General features: G+C 42.2%; 1 protein-coding gene across 1 annotated transcript in view; it reads right to left on the bottom strand.

Moving 5' to 3' along the window:
• Positions 1 to 7436: 7436 nt before the first annotated feature.
• TMX3 (thioredoxin related transmembrane protein 3) overlaps positions 7437 to 20244 on the bottom strand; it is a 99634-nt gene continuing 86826 nt past the window's right edge. The window contains exons 13-16 of the mRNA XM_040431880.1: positions 19257 to 19313; positions 17277 to 17406; positions 12462 to 12530; positions 7437 to 8222 (exon numbers count right to left, since the gene is read on the bottom strand). Of these exons, the coding sequence (XP_040287814.1) occupies positions 7959 to 8222; positions 12462 to 12530; positions 17277 to 17406; positions 19257 to 19313 (520 nt within the window). The 3' untranslated portion in view covers positions 7437 to 7958. The remainder of the gene's footprint in view (positions 8223 to 12461; positions 12531 to 17276; positions 17407 to 19256; positions 19314 to 20244) is intronic.

Here is a 20244-nt window from a genome sequence, read left to right on the forward strand (position 1 = left end):
ACAGGCAAACCCCACTCATTCAAATGTAGGGGAAACATTTCAGCAGCAGTACTCCGTGTTTGAGCAATAGGAATTATAACATCTTGTAGAAAGAGAAAAGTCTGTGGCACTCACCACTTCCTAAAGGTAGTCTCTAACCAGAGACCTCCCTATCAAACTATTTATATAGACACACAGCTGTAGTTCATCTGATTAAAACGCTGTATTTCTTTCCGAGAATAGGCCATCAATATCCAAAACTCGAAAAGCCTGTTTGGAGGCTTTTTTTGTGGCAGGTTTTTGGGCCTTGTAGAAAAACACCATGAAGTACAAAGCTTTTTTTGATAGTGTTCTTTGGTCACACCCTTAGGACTCGGTCATGCACACGGCCATTGCACTGCAAACATATATACGGGCACCGGCCCTGTGCTCACCGTTTCACGGATGCGGACCCATTCACTTGAATGTGTCTGCAATTCGGGAGATATGGTGTGGTGCGTAACAGAGGCAGTGCTTCCATGGGTTTTCTGTCCGTGCCTCAGCACCTCAAAAAAGTAGCGCATGCACTACCTTTTTGTGGTGTGGATTGTTAGATACGGATCACGGACCCCATTCAAGTGAATGGGTCCTGCTTCCACATACAGCGGCCCTACTGTCGGTGCCCGTGCATTGCGGACCACACGGACGCCACATGTTCGTGTGCATGAGCCCTTATAGAGATGTCTATGGGAAAATGCCTGAAAAATGCTATACAGACAGCATGCTGTGTTCTGAAATATATGACCATGAACCCAAAAATCGCAACACAAGTGAAGAAAAATGCCATAAAAATGCCCTCTGTAGTGCATTTCATAAGTTCCTATAGCCTTAGACCTTACATCTGGCCACAAAGTTTTTGCTGCAAAATAATCAAAAAATCCACAAAACACTGCTAAAAATGCAGCATTTTGGGGAAAGAAGTATGGGCAAGGCAACTGTTTACTTCCCTACCTTTTCTGTTAACTTTTATAAAAGGTTTTATTTTTTTTGTCCCTTTTACATCCATTATTTCCCACGCAAAAAAAACCCACATTTTTTTAGGACAGCCCTTACGGCTTTTATGAGCCCTAGGCAGAAACAGCCCACTTTCTTTATAGATGCCTCAAATACTATTATGACAGTAAATAGTCGATTGTGACACTAAATAATTGGATAATCAGGTTACCGTGAAGCAGCGGCTGTCGATCACAGTCACGTCCAGTATATGTTAGACACATACTATGGCCTAAATTCGGTTTCTTCTATTGTTAGCTAATATAATATTTATCTGAAGTCATTTGAAAGCTTCCAGGGAATCAACATGCCCGATACAAAAACTCTAACAAGATTTTTCATCAATTGTATTTCATCCATTTTTCATCAATTATATTTTCATATAAAACCAAGTATGAATACTAAAAGGTAAAAAATAAATAAATAAAATAAATAAATAAATAAACAAACAGTTGTATGTGAAAATCTCATTGTGTCAGTGTGATATCCTAGGGTATGTCCACATGGTTTTTGCATGTTTTTTGTAATGCTTTTAACTCTGTCAATGAAACACTTTGTTTGAAGAAGAAAGAACAGGCTCTAAGCTGAGATTTTCAGAAGCCTTTAGAAATGAGCCTACATCCTCCGAGATGTCGCCTGACCTTCCAAAGACTCACAGCTGAGCATCTGACTGCGCAATGTCACTTTCCCAGCAAGCGTGTGGCGAGCTGCAGTTCTTAGTCAGAGGCTGAGCTCACACGGTCAGAATTTTGATTGTTACAAGGTAAATCTCAGGAAAGAGAGACTTCAGCTTTAAAGATTTTCTAATTATTTTTCAAATCCAGGGAGCATCTAGTCACATTAGTAAAATACTGCAATGGAAAAAAAAATATGAGACAGTACACGCGAACAGAACTAGTACTAATATAGCAGGAATAACAGCACTACGCAGGCTTACAATGAATCATATAGACTTTATTAAAAGGTAACCATGTATCTCCTTCACAGAGTAGTCTTGATGCAAACACACAAGAGGCATAAAACTCTGCCCCCCACCCCCACCCCCAAGGAGGACATATTTTTAACAGGCTATGTTAAGAAGCTATTTTTTAGAAGAGCCACTTAATGCACATTTTATACAGCTGAATAAAATTTGGCATCGCCTTTTGCGTTTAGCTGGTGCCTGCTAGCGATTGATGTAAATATATTCTGAAATATTCTCCAGCTTCCTAAATCTAGCTGATGTGCCATACAACGTGTGAGAGAGATGACATCAGAATATGCTTTGCAACAGAAAAATAAAAAATAAAAGTCAACATCTTAAAAGACAGTTTGCATATTTGGATCCTGTATTCAAAAGGCTAAAAACCAGACTAAAATGGCAGATTCAAACAAACATTAAAAAAAATAACATACACACACACACACACACACACAGTGTACATTGGGTTACTATGGTAATTGCCATGGCATCCGTGAAGCTTACTCTGGCTTCTCCCATGAGACTCTGTACACAGAGTGCAGTGTCACGCTTACACCCAGCAGTAAGGTGGGGTGCTGGGCACATATGAAGCTTGCTGCTTTTACCATGGTCAAATAAACAAGAAGAAACGACATCGAGCAAAATATTACATCCTATCGTCCTAGGCAGCTATTTCCGTGCAGAAAAGTCAATCAGTGCTCGCGTCTGGTCATTTACATTAACGTCATGCAAACCACATTACCTTCACAGCAAAGTGACCTAATAAAGAAGTAAAAAATAATAAAAAATAATCCTAATAAACCTCCAAGCAAGCCTGCCTTACAACAGCTTGTGTTGGTAGGAAAGAAAATGTACACATCCATACCGTATGGTGAGAAATCAAGAGACTGTAGACCAAAGCAAAGTCTGAATCACTGCTCCGTGAGAGTATATGTAAGGGGATACTGTCATCAGACAATAATTACAGCACTGCCGTCTTTGTTTGCATATGTTCAAAGCCACAATCCCCCCCCCCCCCCCCCCCCCGCCCCCAAAAAAAGAAGCACCTAGAGAAAGTTACCGTAGGTTTAAAAGTACTGCAAAACGATCAGGAAAGAAAGGGGAAACTAGAGGTAAAGCCAATGTAATATTGACTGGCATATCACTCGTCAATCCACAAAGAAAACACATTATACTATTTTTTTTTACATAAAATGTTTTACAATACATATATTATACCACCTCTATGATTGATGTCAATTTCCTTAAAGAGGCTCTGTCACCTGTTTTGTGAGGTAGGGCTCCAAATGGTGATCACAAACATACCTTTGTTTCAGGTCCGATCACACTGTAAAATTCCACTCTTAAAAATATGCTAATGAGAAAACGGAGCACTCGGAGGCGTGTGTATTGCTTCTGAGCACCGCATGTCCGACGCCCTCCTGCCTGTTAGTGCCGCCCTGTATGTGATGAAAACGCCCCCCATTCACTTCATTGACAGCGCTAGACTCACTGGTCTAGCGCTGAGATCCCGTGCGTGTGCCCTCCAACGTATGACGGCGCGTGCGCACTAGAGGAACTGGACTTGCCGGGATCATCGGTGCAAGTGTAGTGCGCACGCGTGGGATCTCAGCGCTAGACCAGTGTTTTTATTACATACAGGGCGGCACTAACAGGCAGGAGGGCGTCGGTGATGCGGTGCTCAGAAGCAATAAGCACGCCTCCGAGTGCTCCGTTTGCTCATTAGCATCTTTTTAAAAGGGGATTTTACAGTGTGGTCGGACCTGAAATAAAGGCATGTTTGTGTTCACCGTTTGGAGCCCTACCTCACTGTATATCTAGCATGGTATACTTGAAACAGGTGACAGTGCCACTTTAAAATTAGTTACTATAAAGAAAATAGTCCTCTGCAATATAAAGAGGTCCTTAAAGGGGTTGTCCAGCCATCAAAAAATTATTCCGAAAAGAGCTTAGAGCAGGGGTGCCTACCTTTTCTAATTGGGGGCCACACTGACGGACTGAACCTTACCGATCTCCCTCTGCCTCGCAGGTTCATTGTTCGGTTCTATTTCCTGTTCCCTCTCAACAAAAACATGTGCCCACTGCATCCAGTAATTGGCTGCATCAGTCACAGGTCAATTTATGAAGGAAGTAGAAACTAGCGAAGTACTCGGACGAGTCGTAACCTGAGCGGGGGAGGGCGGGGGGGATAGGTAAGGTAAGTGTGACTTCTTTTCTTATTTTATAACTTTCTATGCTGCTTTCGATATATTTCTTCACAGAATAAGAAAAGCAGATTTTGGTTTTTATACAGTTATCAACTTCCAATTAAATTATGATTTTTAACGATCGCACCAAGTTGGAAGCTCACCTTTGTACCAGTTTTGATTTCATGGTTTTAATGTCAGCTTAACTATCACAAAATAACAGCTGTAAATCTGTTAGACATAATACAGATAAGAAATGTTGCGTGTAAGGGCTCATGTACACAACGTTAAATGCGGATGGGATGCGGACCCATTCAGTTCAATGGAACCACAAAAGATGCAGACAGCACACAGTGTGATGTCCACATTCATATGTCCATCACGTGGGCCCGCAAAAAAAATAAAAAATGTCCTATACTTGTTCTTTTCGAGGACAAGGATAGGACATTTCTACAGGAGTCTGAAAAACAATTGTGGCATGCACACGGCCGGGATCAGTGTTTTGCTAAACTGAGATTTGAGGATCACAAAACAGTCCCAATAGTGTGCATGGGGCCTAATCCACATATTTAGGGTCTTTTACTTCCATCTGCATCAACTACAGTACATAAATCTCGCTGGGTGGACTGCTCCTGGTGTGCTCTGAGCCAATCAGATGTCTCTGCCTCATGCAGTCTCATCTATAGTTTGGCACAGAGAGACTAACTCGCCCCCTCCTCCCTCCACTTTCACAGCACGCAGACACTCGGATAGCCTGATACAACTTCCCAATCCTCACCACTGAATATTCTCGCTTCAATTCAGATAGATTTTTGGCGAGAGAAGCCTGTTCTAAACGATTTTTGAAAACACGCAGGCTCGGAAAGGGGGACTACAGGCTAATGGAGGGTGACAAATATGTCCAAATAAGGTGCATATTACACATGTATTAACAAAATTAAAGATGAGTTTAAACAATTTAAAATAATTATGGGGTCATTTGCACAAGGAAAATGAAGAATTACCGTATTTCACACACCATAAGATGCACTTTTTAGCAAGGGAAAAAACTAACAAACTTGGTAACAGTGCTTGTGTCTTATAGTCGGTAGTTGTCAAGCTGTGGCAGACCTTCTTGACTGATGCCTTAATGATCTGGCCCACAGCTCATACAACGAGCGCTTTGCCCGATCAATGAGAAGTGTGAGCAAGCAGGCAGGAGAGAAGGCTGATCGTTCAGCACATGCAGCAGAGGATTGTGAAAGTGAAAAAATAATAAGAAGAAACCTCAGACCAAAGGTCCTCCTCAAGCTGAGAGATGGAAGCTGTGTACTGCAAGAACCTTCCATGATGTCACTGATGTGCGGCCAGACGGGAAGTGCAGGAAAATGAGTAAAGCTGCGCTTCCCATCTGGCCCCACCCACATGTGACATCATGGAATATTGCAGTACACGGCTTTACTGACATTGACCCCTCCACTTCATTAAATCATCAAAGAAGTTTTAATAAGTAGAAAACATTATTTTCTAATTTTATGTTGTCTGAACCTGGGCGTGTCTCATCATCCGGTGCGTCTTATCATGTGGGAAATACGGTAAATGAATGCAAATCATAGTATGTAAACCCATTCTAAAGGCCCATATACACAAACAGATTGTGACCACTACAAAGATTATCTGTTGGTGTAATGGAGCTCCTCAGAAAAATAAGCAATTGTACCAATTGGAGAAACACTTCTATTACCTACCTTTCTCTATGCTGAGGGTTGGGTACACACTGCAAAGTAGGGTTGCAGTAAACGATTATTTTAGTAATAGAGTATTCTACAGATTATTTTTACGATTAATCAAGTACTCTAATAAGAAAAAATGAATTAATAGACTGTTTTCCTTTATAAAAACTCATCAGACCCCCTGCCATAAGTCCCTAACACCCTTCGTTCCCCCTTGTGAGATCAGCCCAAATGCATCAGTTCCCCCCAGTGCCATCAGCTCCACTATCCCTCAGTGCCTTCAGCTCTCGCCCACCCCAGTGCCATCAGCTCTCCCCCACCTCAGTGCCATCAGCTCTACTCCCCCAGTGCCATCAGCTCCCCGTTCAATGTCACCAGCTCCCCCATGTCATCAGTTGCTCCCCCTCCCACTGCCATGAGCTCCTCCCCCAATGCCACTAGCTCCCCCCACTGCCATCAGTTCTCCCACTCCCCCTCCTAGACATCAGTGCCCAGCCAGTGAACTAAAATGTCCTGACGATGTGTGTACGTCAGGATCCAAAGCAGCGTTCTGCGAGCAGGCGGGTGACCACAGAGCGTGAGTAATAGCGAGCTCTTCACTCACACTCTGTGGTTACATGGCACAAACTAATTATCGATTTGATTCAATCGATTCGAGGATTTTTTTTGTGTCGAGTTAATCGATTAAGGGTACTTTTACACTAGCGTTATTCTTTTCCGGCATTGAGTTCCGTCCTAGGGGCTCAATATTGGAAAAGAACTGATCAGTTTTATCCTAATGCATTCTGAATGGAGAGCAATCCGTTCAGGATGCATCAGGATGTCTTCAGTTCAGTCTTTTTGCCTTTTCAGGACGGAGATAATACCGCAACATGCTGTGGTTTTATCTCCCTCCAAAAATTCTGAAAAACTTGCTGGAATGCTGGATCCGGCATTTATTCCCATTGAAATGCATTAATGCCGGATCCGGCCCCGAGTGTTCTGGCAAAACGGATCAGTTTTTGCGGTCTGCGCATGCTCAGACCGCAAAAAATGTGAAAAAAAAATGCCAGAACCGTTTTTTTATGGATGACACCGGAGAGACGGATCCGGCATTTCAATGCATTTGTCACACGGATCAGGATCCTGATCCGTCTGACAAATACCATCAGTTTGCATACATTTTCCGTTTGCATACGTTTTCCGGCGACGGAACTGCCTGCTGGAATCCTCTGCCGCAACTGTGAAAGTACCCTAATACGAGTAATCGTTTCAGCCCTACTGCTAAGGCAGACAGCTATAGCCAAGTAAAAAATAAAACATATATACAGTAGAATCTATACGTTTAACATTCTCAATTAATCAATCATATCAAGAAAAACCCTATAATAAAGGATTTCGCTTATTAGTCATCAATTCAACACACCTGAATTGTACTACAAGTTGCAACATAGATTTAGGTCAAATATGCTTCCAGCTGATTTAACCTCCCTGGCGGTACGATATCTTCATAAATTTTGTACCCGGAGCGGTACAAACTTCAGGAGCTGCGGCCGGAAGCTTACGCCGCGCTCCGGAAATCTGCATGCATCCGTGCGCCATTCAAATTAACTTATGGTGGTCCCGAGTGTGGCTCGGGGTTACCACTGCTTGCAGTGTAATGTGACCCCGAGCCACACTGGGGATTACCGCTAAGGAGGTTAAGTGAAGTGCATAACCTTCCAATTACACCATTGTAAAAAAAAAACAATGCTTCATTTCAATAGCCGTAAAAAGTAATAAAATAAATCAAATAGCAAAAACTCCCGGATGCCTGAACAAACACTCTAGAATTTGAGCTGAGCACAAACAGAATGAGGAAAGTGCTATAATAAAAAAACAAACAAAAAGGTCTATATTTGTCTTCTATTTTCCAAGCCTTTTTATTAAATTCTAGAACGTATGAGAAATAGTCTTGATGCCTTAAAAATGAAGTTGCATGCCAAGAATCAGTGAAGCAGTCCTGTCTTTTTTATTTTCGATTTTTTTTTTTTAATAAAGCTGTGTCAGTGGTTGAATTTAATAAATAAGTTTCTTTTGGAATCCTAGTTAATCCAATTTTCATAAAAGTTAATCTATCTTCTTTTCCATAATATCCTTTTCTTCTTGGTCTTCGTCCGTCACCTCTGAAGAGTTCTCTCTAGTTTTGTCCTCGTCATGCTCCTCGTCGCTGCCCTCATCTGACGCATTTGGATCAATGACATCTTTTCGGGTCATTTCCTCCGAGCCATCGTCTGAGTCGGCTGTGCAGATTCCATAGCACATTATGCTGATGACACCCAGTGGTAGACCGAAGAGGAAGCACCCAAGCAAGGGTGAACTCTTAAACACAGACTGGAGGAACAGAGAAGGTTTAAGGATGCAGATCGTGGTCACAGCAGCTTTGCACACCAGATTTTTAAAAATGGAATAGTAAATGCTGAGTATAACAACATTTATAGAGCACGACAGGAATACTCGCTGTACAGAAATGCAAGCCTAAATATTCTTCTAAGCTTTACCATAAAATGTAAATAATTAGATCCTTCACCCAAAAATTCCTTTCCAGTTTTTTGTGGAAATTTTTCTTTTGTTTTACCACTATACTAGCACTTTTCAAAGAGTTTCTCCAGATACATTATCCTCCAAGAGAAATCCTTTAAATTGCTCATAATATGCTTAGAAACAATCAAAATTTTGCGCCACCACAAAGAAACTCTTTTGTAAAGAAATTGAGAGGAAAAAACTTTTTCAGCAAATGCACTTATTTAACCACCTCAGCCCCTATAGCTTAAACACCCTGAAAGACCAGGCCACTTTTTACACTTCTGACCTACCCTACTTTCACCGTTTATTGCTCGGTCATGCAACTTACCACCCAAATGAATTTTACCTAATTTTCTTCTCACTAATAGAGCTTTCATTTGGTGGTATTTCATTGCTGCTGACATTTTTACTTTTTTTGTTATTAATCGAAATTTAACGATTTTTTTGCAAAAAAATGACATTTTTCACTTTCAGTTCCGATCCATATAGAAATTTTGCTCTAAATTTATTGTTCTATATGTCTTTGATAAAAAAAAAATGTTTGGGTAAAAAAAAAATGGTTTGGGTAAAAGTTATAGCGTTTACAAACTATGGTACAAAAATGTGAATTTCCGCTTTTTGAAGCAGCTCTGACTTTCTGAGCACCTGTCATGTTTCCTGAGGTTCTACAATGGCCAGACAGTACAAACACCCCACAAATGACCCCATTTCGGAAAGTACACACCCTAAGGTATTCGCTGATGGGCATAGTGAGTTCATAGAACTTTTTATTTTTTGTCACAAGTTAGCGGAAAATGATGATTTTTTTTTTTTTTCTTACAAAGTCTCATATTCCACTAACTTGTGACAAAAAATAGAAAGTTCTATGAACTCACTATGCCCATCACGAAATACCTTGGGGTCTCTTCTTTCCAAAATGGGGTCACTTGTGGGGTAGTTATACTGCCCTGGCATTCTAGGGGCCCAAATGTGTGGTAAGGAGTTTGAAATCAAATTCTGTAAAAAATGACCTGTGAAATCCGAAAGGTGCTCTTTGGAATATGGGCCCCTTTGCCCACCTAGGCTGCAAAAAAGTGTCACACATCTGGTATCTCCGTACTCAGGAGAAGTTGGGGAATGTGTTTTGGGGTGTCATTTTACATATACCCATGCTGGGTGAGATAAATATCTTGGTCAAATGCCAACTTTGTATAAAAAAATGGGAAAAGTTGTCTTTTGCCAAGATATTTCTCTCACCCAGCATGGGTATATGTAAAATGACACCCCAAAACACATTCCCCAACTTCTCCTGAGTACGGAGATACCAGATGTGTGACACTTTTTTGCAGCCTAGGTGGGCAAAGGGGCCCATATTCCAAAGAGCACCTTTCGGATTTCACAGGTCATTTTTTACAGAATTTGATTTCAAACTCCTTACCACACATTTGGGCCCCTAGAATGCCAGGGCAGTATAACTACCCCACAAGTGTGTTTTGGGGTGTCTTTTTACATATACCCATGCTGGGTGAAAGAAATATCTCGGCAAAAGACAACTTTTCCAATTTTTTTATACAAAGTTGGCATTTGACCAAGATATTTATCTCACCCAGCATGGGTATATGTAAAATGACACCCCAAAACACATTCCCCAACTTCTCGTGAGTACGGCGATACCACATGTGTGACACTTTTTTGCAGCCTAGATGAGCAAAGGGGCCCACATTCATTTTATGAGGGCATTTTTAGACATTTGGATCCCAGACTTCTTCTCACGCTTTAGGACCCCTAGAATGCCAGGGCAGTATAAATACCCCACATATGACCCAATTTTGGAAAGAAGACACCCAAAGGTATTCAATGAGGGGCATGACGAGTTCATAGAAATTTTTTTTTTTTTGGCACAAGTTAGCAGAAATTTATATATTTTTTTTTTTTCTCACAAAGTCTCCCTTTCCGCTAACTTGGGACAAAAATTTCAATCTTTCATGGACTCAATATGCCGCTCACGGAATACCTTGGGGTGTCTTCTTTCCGAAATGGGGTCACATGTGGGGTATTTATACTGCCCTGGCATTCTAGGGGCCCTAAAGCGTGAGAAGAAGTCTGGAATATAAATGTCTAAAAAATTTTACGCATTTGGATTCCGTGAGGGGTATGGTGAGTTCATGTGAGATTTTATTTTTTGACACAAGTTAGTGGAATATGAGACTTTGTAAGAAAAAAAATAATAATTTCCGCTAACTTGGGCCAAAAAAATGTCTGAATGGAGCCTTACAGAGGGGTGATCAATGACAGGGGGGTGATCAATGACAGGGGGGTGATCAGAGAGTCTATATGGGGTGATCACCCCCCTGTCATTGATCACCCCCCTGTAAGGCTCCATTCAGATGTCCGTATGTGTTTTGCGGATCCGATCCATGTATCCGTGGATCCGTAAAAATCATACGGACATCTGAATGCAGCATGACAGGGGGGGGTGATCAATGACAGGGGGGGGGTGATCAATGACAGGGGGATGATCAGGGAGTCTATATGGGGTGATCACCCCCCCTGGAAGGCTCCAGGGAGACGCCCGTATGCGTTTTGCGGATCCGATCCATTTATCAGTGGATCCGTAAAAATCATGCGGACATCTGAATGGAGCTTTACAGGGGGTTGATCAATGACAGGGGTGTAATCAATGACAGGGGGGTGATCAGGGAGTCTATATGGGGTGATCACGACAGTCATTGATCACGCCCCTGTAAGGCTTCATTCAGACGTCCGTATGCGTTTTGCGGATCCGATCCATCTATCAGTGGATCCGTAAAAATCATGCGGACATCTGAATGGAGCTTTACAGGGGGTTGATCAATGACAGGGGTGTAATCAATGACAGGGGGGTGATCAGGGAGTCTATATGGGGTGATAACCACAGTCATTGATCACGCCCCTGTAAGGCTTCATTCAGACGTCCGTATGCGTTTTGCGGATCCGATCCATCTATCAGTGGATCTGTAAAAATCATGCGGACATCTGAATGGAGCTTTACAGGGGGTTGATCAATGACAGGGGGGTAATCAATGACAGGGGGGTGATCAGGGAGTCTATATGGGGTGATCAGGGGTGAATAAGGGGTTAATAAGTGACAGGGGGGGGGGGTGTAGTGTAGTGGTGCTTGGTGCAACATATTTACTGAGCTACCTGTGTCCTCTGGTGGTCGATCCAAACAAAGGGGACCACCAGAGGACCAGGTAGCAGGTATATTAGACGCTGTTATCAAAACAGCGTCTAATATACCTGTTAGGGGTTAAAAAAAACACATCTCCAGCCTGCCAGCGAACGATCGCCGCTGGCAGGCTGGAGATCCACTCTCTTACCTTCCGTTCCTGTGAACGCGTGCGCCTGTGTGCGCGCGTTCACAGGAAATCTCGCGTCTCGCGAGAGGACCCGCCGGCGCGTCCACCCAGAAGAGCAGGGCCGCCGCAAAGACGCAATCCTGCGTACGGCGGTCCTGAGGAGGTTAAAGGAAATCCGTCACCATAATCTTGGACTATTATCTGCAGTGCTTCAGGAGTCCACATCGCTATTATCTTACTGTCCTCCATTGACAGCACTCAAAGATGGTCTGAAATACACAGTCAGGACTGTTGGGCCATTCTAACATAATGGGGAGGTCTGAGCGCATGCACAGCAATCCTGACAATGGATTTCTTGGCAACTTTGAGAGCTGACAGCGGAAGAATGGGAGGGCAATAGGGAAATTTAAAAAAAAATTGGACTCTTCCTCTTCAGTAATATTCATGAAGTACTACAGACAATAATCCAAGATCATGGTGACAGATTCCCTTTAAATATACTGGCAAATACACGTCCTCCAATCATAACCAGCAAACACATCGGGGAGCTCTGAAAAATGAAAAGTGGAATCCGATTGGTTGCTATGGACAACTAAGCTAGTTTTCCTTTGCACCAGTTTTTATAAATCTCCCCCATCATCTATCAGATGTAAAGTTAGTTTCTTTAGTTGCATTACTTTTGTTAACGTAACACTAGTAGTTTTATAACCCCAGAATGCCCTTCACTTACTACAACGGTAGATTTGGCATCGTAAGCAATTCTTTTAATGCGCTGCAGAATTCCATCGCCTCCTTGAGCCTAAAATGGAAAAAAAAAAATATAAAAAGAAAATTCCAGAGTGTTCAACTAGCTGCTGAATATGGGACTGTATTATTATTTTAAGTCAAAAGGTGCGGGTCATTGTGATGAAACTCTGATCCATTGGTGGAATAAGGAGGCAGAGGCTGAGTGCTCAGCAATGTCTCCTCAGAGAGGCACTTAATGTACAAGCTCATGGGCTCTACCTGACTCTAGAAGAGGACTTTGGGGCTTTAGGATCACATAAGTTGCTTTGATTTTTCACCTCAAAATTTCAGAGCCAAAACTTGTTTTTATTTGTCTGTATCAGCGCAGCAACTTGGTGTCTTGGTTTGTGCAAGTTGTAGTCTCTATACACACACCACTCTGGTTAGAGTTTCATTTTTGAGGACATTTTTTGTGTTTATGGCTGACTGATAAGAGCAAAGGATGCTATTGCCTAGCCCTGTCAATAAACGGTCCGACTGAGGGGTGGACAGTGAGTGGAGCTTCTGTGCGATAAGAGCAGGAGCGGATTGGCCATAGACCTTATAGGAAAATTTCCCGGTGGGCCGATGCCCAGGGGGCCACTCAAGCCTTCCTGAAGGCCACAGGACAGGTACATAATGATCTGATGCTTAACGGCCACAGGTACCCTCCTGAACTCAACTGTATTACCGTCCTCAGGATGGTCATACAGTTGTATAATGTTAGTGGGTATTTTGTGCTGCGCTATGGTATTGTAGGCCCTGGCTACTTCCGTTGTCCCTGCCTACTTGTGTTGCCCCGTCTTCTGTCAACTTGGACCCGCCTACAGCATGGGGCCACTTTTAGTTCCTAATATCCCCTGAATGAGAGCGATGTCACCATCATCATTCCATTGCGGGCATCATTTTCATATTTCAAAAAAGCTGATTTTATCTGCAAGGTCGCCATGGATATAGCTGTAAGAGCGCCAAGGTAGTACTCAGCTCCTCAAAACAATTTATTTCTTTACTTTGTACCTTTTAGTGTTGGTGGATTTTTATCCATATGTCAATTAGCATTTGGAGCACCGAGGGGTGGGCTGTAGCCCTTCAAGCACCACTAAAGTGATGCCCCGGTGCTCATAACACTCCCCCCTGACAGTTGATTGACAAGGCAAGACATCTTGTCTTGTTCTGTGGCTGACCAATTCTGCACCTGTGCTATAGAACTGCTGCTTGGAGATGATGTCACTGAATCCGGAAGTGGATGCGCCGGTGGCTTCAGAGACTACTCAACAATGCTAACAGGTACAGAGTAAAAAAACATATTATTTTAATCAGCATGATCAATCCTAACAGGCAGTATGCCTGGTTTAATAGGGCTGATTACGGCTATAAAGGGCTTCTGTCACTCCACTAAACTCATATTTTTTTTTGTCTCCTTAAAATCCTTATGCTGCGATTTCTCAATATATAGGGCTATTACTCAGTTTGGTTCAGTAGTTATATAAAAAAACTGACTTTTATAATATGCAAATTACCTGTCTAGCAGCAGGTAGGGTGGCTACCTGCTGCTAGCAGCCGCATCCTCCATTCATAATGACGCCCCCTCCTCATGTTGATTGACAGGGCCAGCGGACGCGCTCGTTCTCTGACTGGCCCTGTCTGCGTTTTAAATCTCGCGCCGGTCTTCAGTTGGCGCAGGCGCACTGAGTGGAGGACGCTCGCTCGGCCGCTCCATCCTCAGTGCGCCTGCGCCGGGTGTACATGTGACGTCATCGGCGCCAACTGAAGACCAGCGTGAGATTACCTGCTGCTAGAGAGGTAATTTGCATATTATAAAAGTCAGTTTTTTTTATATAACTACTGAACCAAACTGAGTAATAGCATTATATATTGAGAAATCGCAGCATAAGGATTTTAAGGAGACAAAAAAATATATATATGAGTTGAGTGGAGTGACAGAAGCCCTTTAAGTGGTGTACACTGTGAAAGTATTGCTGATCATGGTCAAGAATTAACCAAAACTATGCAAACTTATCAACCCCTTCGTGAAAGAGGAGGTTTTGGCAGTTCATGCTGAGAGCAAAATTTTACCTTTTAGGATGCTGCACTGTAATTGATTGTGATTTTTTTTTTTTCTACTTTACTCCTTATATGTTTTCTTTCTTTTTTTGGTGTGAGACATTGGGCTTTCTTATTATTCAAAATTGGAATGGATATCAATTCATTTTGTAGGTCTTTTAGATGGAAAAATGGTCAAATATAGTAAAAAGTAGATTTCCTTAATTTTCATGCTGTGTTTTAAAGGGGTTATGCAGGGTTTTTACATTGATGACCAATCCTGAGGATACAGTAGGTCATCCATATCTCATCCGACACCCCGCCGATCAGCTGTTTGAAGAGGCGGCAGCACTCCATGCGAGCACTGCTTCCTCTTCATTACACTAAACGTTGTCTCCTGGTTAAAGAATTCTCTACCGGGCAATGCCCGTAGAGTCAATTTTAGTAGTTGTACATTGTGGGTCTAACCCATTTCCCCCTTTAGCCATCAATTTGAATATGTCCAATCACAAGTACAAACCGGATTCCAAAAAAGTTGGGACACTATACAAATCGTGAATAAAAACTGAACGCAATGATGTGGAGGTGCCAACTTCTAATATTTTATTCAGAATAGAACATAAATCATGGAACAAAAGTTTAAACTGAGAAAATGTACCATTTTAAGGAAAAAATATGTTGAATCAGAATTTCATGGTGTCAACAAATCCCCAAAAAGTTGGGACAAGGCCATTTTCACCACTGTGTGGCATCTCCCCTTCTTCTTACAACACTCAACAGACGTCTGGGGACCGAGGAGACCAGTTTCTCAAGTTTAGAAATAGGAATGCTCTCCCATTCTTGTCTAATACAGGCCTCTAACTGTTCAATCGTCTTAGGCCTTCTTTGTTGCACCTTCCTCTTTATGATGCGCCAAATGTTCTCTATAGGTGAAAGATCTGGACTGCAGACTGGCCATTTCAGTACCCGGATCCTTCTCCTACGCAGCCATGATGTTGTGATTGATGCAGAATGTGGTCTGGCATTATCTTGTTGAAAAATGCAGGGTCTTCCCTGAAAGAGATGACGTCTGGATGGGAGCATATGTTGTTCTAGAACCTGAATATATTTTTCTGCATTGATGGTGCCTTTCCAGACATGCAAGCTGCCCATGCCACACGCATTCATACAACCCCATACCATCAGAGATGCAGGCTTCTGAACTGAGCGTTGATAACAACTTGGGTTGTCATTGTCTTCTTTGGTCCGGATGACATGGCGTCCCAGATTTCCAAAAAGAACTTTGAATCGTGACTCGTCTGACCACAGAACAGTCTTCCATTTTGCCACACTCCATTTTAAATGATCCCTGGACCAGTGAAAACGCCTGAGCTTGTGGATCTTGCTTAGAAATGGCTTCTTCTTTGCACTGTAGAGTTTCAGCTGGCAACGGCGGATGGCACGGTGGATTGTGTTCACTGACAATGGTTTCTGGAAGTATTCCTGAGCCCATTCTGTGATTTCCTTTACAGTAGCATTCCTGTTTGTGGTGCAGTGTCGTTTAAGGGCCCGGAGATCACGGGCATCCAGTATGGTTTTACGGCCTTGACCCTTACACACAGAGATTGTTCCAGATTCTCTGAATCTTCGGATGATGTTATGCACAGTTGATGATGATAGATGCAAAGTCTTTGCAATTTTTCTCTGGGTAACACCTTTCTGATATTGCTCCACTATCTTTCTGCGCAACATTGTGGGAATTGGTGATCCTCTACCCATCTTGGCTTCTGAGAGACACTGCCACTCTGAGAAGCTCTTTTTATACCCAATCATGTTGCCAATTGACCTAATTAGTGTTAATTGGTCTTCCAGCTCTTCGTTATGCTCAAATTTACTTTTTCCAGCCTCTTATTGCTACTTGTCCCAACTTTTTGGGGATTTGTTGACACCGTGAAAATTGGAATCAACGTATTTTTCCTTTAAAATGATACATTTACTCAGATTAAACGTTTGATCTGTCATCTACGTTCTATTACAAATAAAATATTGACATTTGCCATCTCAACATCATTGCATTCAGTTTTTATTCACAATTTGTTTAGTGTCCCAACTTTTTTGGAATCCGGTTTGTATTTATTAAAGCAGCCAATCAGAAGCATAATGGTAGGGAACAATACATGTAGACACACAGACATGACTGAGAATACTTCAAAGGGTTCCTGTCTATATTTCATAGCGTCCCAGTGTCTGAGTAGTTCTCTATTTGCCGTGTCTAAAGTTCCTTAGAAATTTTATAAAACAGAACACTAAGAAAACAGACTATATTTCCTAATTCAACCTAAAATTCATGCCCTTCATGAATGTTATATAAAACCAAGACATTTAAGCATAAAACCTAAAAATAGAGAATACTTGACAATCAAGCACAATTAGCACAATTCATGTTGATTAACCAATTAACCACTTAACAAAAAAATGCATCCCCTTCACGAATAGATGCAGTCTATGTACACGGATGACACTCATCCAAGTGCAGACATATCAATGCATGTGCACCAGATGCCTGAGCAAAACGTACTTGTGTCAAGCAGACACAGGGACCAGTCCACCGGCTTGTGGTCGTGAAGGGGCTACTATTAACTAGGTAATGTTCAAGCCTCATATTCGTTTTTTATTTCTAAAAATCAAGGATTATATGTATGAAGTTCTTGAACAGATCTGTGAAGCGGTGGGAGAGGAATATGTATACTGAGCTCACCTCTGCTGTTCCATCCAAAATGCTGTTAATGAACTGAATCAGGTCTTCAATATTTTCAACTTCCTTGTTGGGAAGGAAATACTGTTGATTGGAGGTATTGAGTACAACAATAGTTGGCACCTGGACTTCACTGCAAGCAGATACAATCAAAATATATTAAGGTATACCACGCTTTTCAGGTGACATTTCAGAATAAGCTGCCACGTGTGGATGCATGGGGAATAACGCTATAACTGGCCATTATGCAATTCGTATATGGCATTTTCCATCAGTTTTCCCTTCTGCAGGCTACATCTCTGTCAGGTTTCCCAGATGAAATAGGTTCAGGAGGAAAGAATCATTTTATTTATTTTTTTGCTCTGATAAAATATATTACAAAGTTTCATATATTCACCTTTACTACTGATTTACTCAAAGCTTGTTGACAGTACAATGACCATTTAAAAGGAACCAGACAATACAAAATACAGTGCAATCTGAAATCATCATGTTATAGAGCAGGAGGAGCTGTTGATATATAGTTCTGTGGGTAAAGATTCAGTAAAACGTGTAATTTATACATTTATATATATTATTTTTTTTTACTAAATAACAACCAACTGGGCTTGTTTTTCACCTCTGACATTAATGCCACATGCATCAAATTCCTAGATCTGTCTATTTCTTTGGATAGTGGGGGGCAGATTGTTACAAATATGTTTCGCAAAAAGACGGCTACTAACAATCTGTTGCGATGGGAGAGTGGACATCTGTTAGCCCTAAAAAACATAAATAAAAAATAAAATAAAATCTCAAAAAGGGCAATATTTGAGGGCACGGCGCAATTGCTCCGAGCTGGGAGACTTTCAGAAAGCCCAGGGTCTAAGAACTCGGTTTACTAAACGGGGTTATCCACAAGACATCATCAAACAGGCTTACCACCACTCTCTGAGTTCAAATTGTACACAATTATTACACCCCAAAACTGACAGACAACAGGACAATGAGCTGAGAATTATAGGGACATATGACAAGGCCAGCTGTCATCTGATACAGTGACTAGCCGGCCTCTGGGGGTGGAGTGATTAACCCGCCCACACTCCGTATTGGCCGGCTGCCACAAGCTCACACCCAGGGGGCGGGGCATTGGGCATTTAAGCCCGCAGTCTAAGAGGGCGCGTACGGCCATTTCAGTGCCGGATACATGCTGTCCGCACACCATCAGCGGCGGATAGCACTTTCTGTCTTTGCAGCCATTATTAATATCTGCTCCTGATGTCACAGGGGAATTACCCCCTCAGTAGAAACGTGTTGAGCAACTATTAGGTTCACATCCTGAGTGGATATGGTGAACCATCATCTAGTAGATAGTATTCCACAGGCAGGGTAATATGTGTAGGGCAAATATCGGCGCCTAACGTCAGTAACCCTATTACTAAGTGAGCGCTGCTGTAAAACACAATACAGAGCGCTGACTTACTGCCTAAAACCTCACTGGTATAGACTGGGCTGTTTACCAGCACGGCTGGTCGTGATTGCTGCTCTTTGTAGCAGCTGATACGTAGCTGAGGTGTATACCAGTGTGGAAAACTACCGGGCTGACACACTGTTAGTGTATCCTTACACCTTATGGGGAGAAATAGGATTGCAGGGAATATTTATAGACAAACCTCTGATTACCTATTGCACCCTAGCCTGCATTTGACGCTTTAGGTGAGCTGTACTGCCCCAGATTTTAGTATTAAATCCGCAATAAAGTTAGTTTTATTTTTATTTTAACGTTTGTTACCAGGCTGAGAATTTAGAATGGGATGTCCCAATACTTTTGTCATTACAATGTATGTTGCATCCATAAAGTATATGCCGGTACCTACTGTACCTTGTGCGGATTAGTATTTTGAACCAACATGGCATGTAAAAGGTTTACCTGTGTCTATGAATCCAGCAATACAGCACAATATGTAAATGGCATTAAGGACACAGAAAGAAAAAGAGACTTACTCCATAAGTAGACTATTAATGTAATCGTTGCCATCCATATGTCCAAACTGGAAGTCTCTATGAGCAAAATAAAAATATATTACAATAACCCTGAACTCTCATTACTGTATTAATATGTAGAGAGAATCTGAATCGCACATCCTCATTCCTATGCTTCTGATATAACAACTGTTTTCAATTATCAGCATTTCTTATGATAAAACATGGCTATACAGCGATGCTATCAATCATTTGCTGTGCACTATAAAGAGACAATTAGTATACAGTTTGATCAAAGCGCATAGGCCCACTTACCGCGACAAGGTTGCCTCTTAAGTGGGAACCTACTCTAACCATGGCGCAGAGCCGTGCGGCGACCACCGCGCCTCCACACCGCTCCAGCAGGCAACGGGATCCAGCAGCCACACAGTGAGGCCACCTGGGCCCCGGGTCCCATCACTCCACCAGCACGGCACAAAAGCAGTGACGGCCGCCGTCCAGCGCCGCATGTGAACTGGTGCAAAGAGCTCACCTGTTCACAGCCTCTCAGGAACTCCAACTGAGATGTGGTAGGAATGTATAGACCCTTTGCAGACTACTGCTAGCTAAAAGCACCTGAGCCACATTACTGTATACTGAAGCTACACTACGTGCAAAATTACTTCTAGACGTTTTTAAAATAAATTTTTATACAATTTATTATCTAATATGTCTTCGGTCATTGACCTTGCATCAGGATCCTCCAATACAGGCTGAGGTCCACAAGACCTAAACATGCACTGTAGCGAGCAGCCATAAGGCATGGGTAGAAGCTCCTAGGTATCACAGAAGGCTTCTGTTTTACCAGCACACCTGCTTGCTTCATCTATGATGTGCTGTCAGAAGCAAGGAGGCTGTGAGTATGTAGAGATGTCTATCACAGACAGAGCCACAACCTTGTCTAGAACAGTAAGATTACATAGAAGGAGCACCAGAAGCACTGAAAGAGCCCGAGGACCTAAAGAACTTC

This window comes from Bufo bufo, chromosome 5 (assembly GCF_905171765.1).
Source record: "Bufo bufo chromosome 5, aBufBuf1.1, whole genome shotgun sequence".
In the NCBI taxonomy this organism is placed as follows: Eukaryota; Metazoa; Chordata; class Amphibia; order Anura; family Bufonidae; genus Bufo; species Bufo bufo.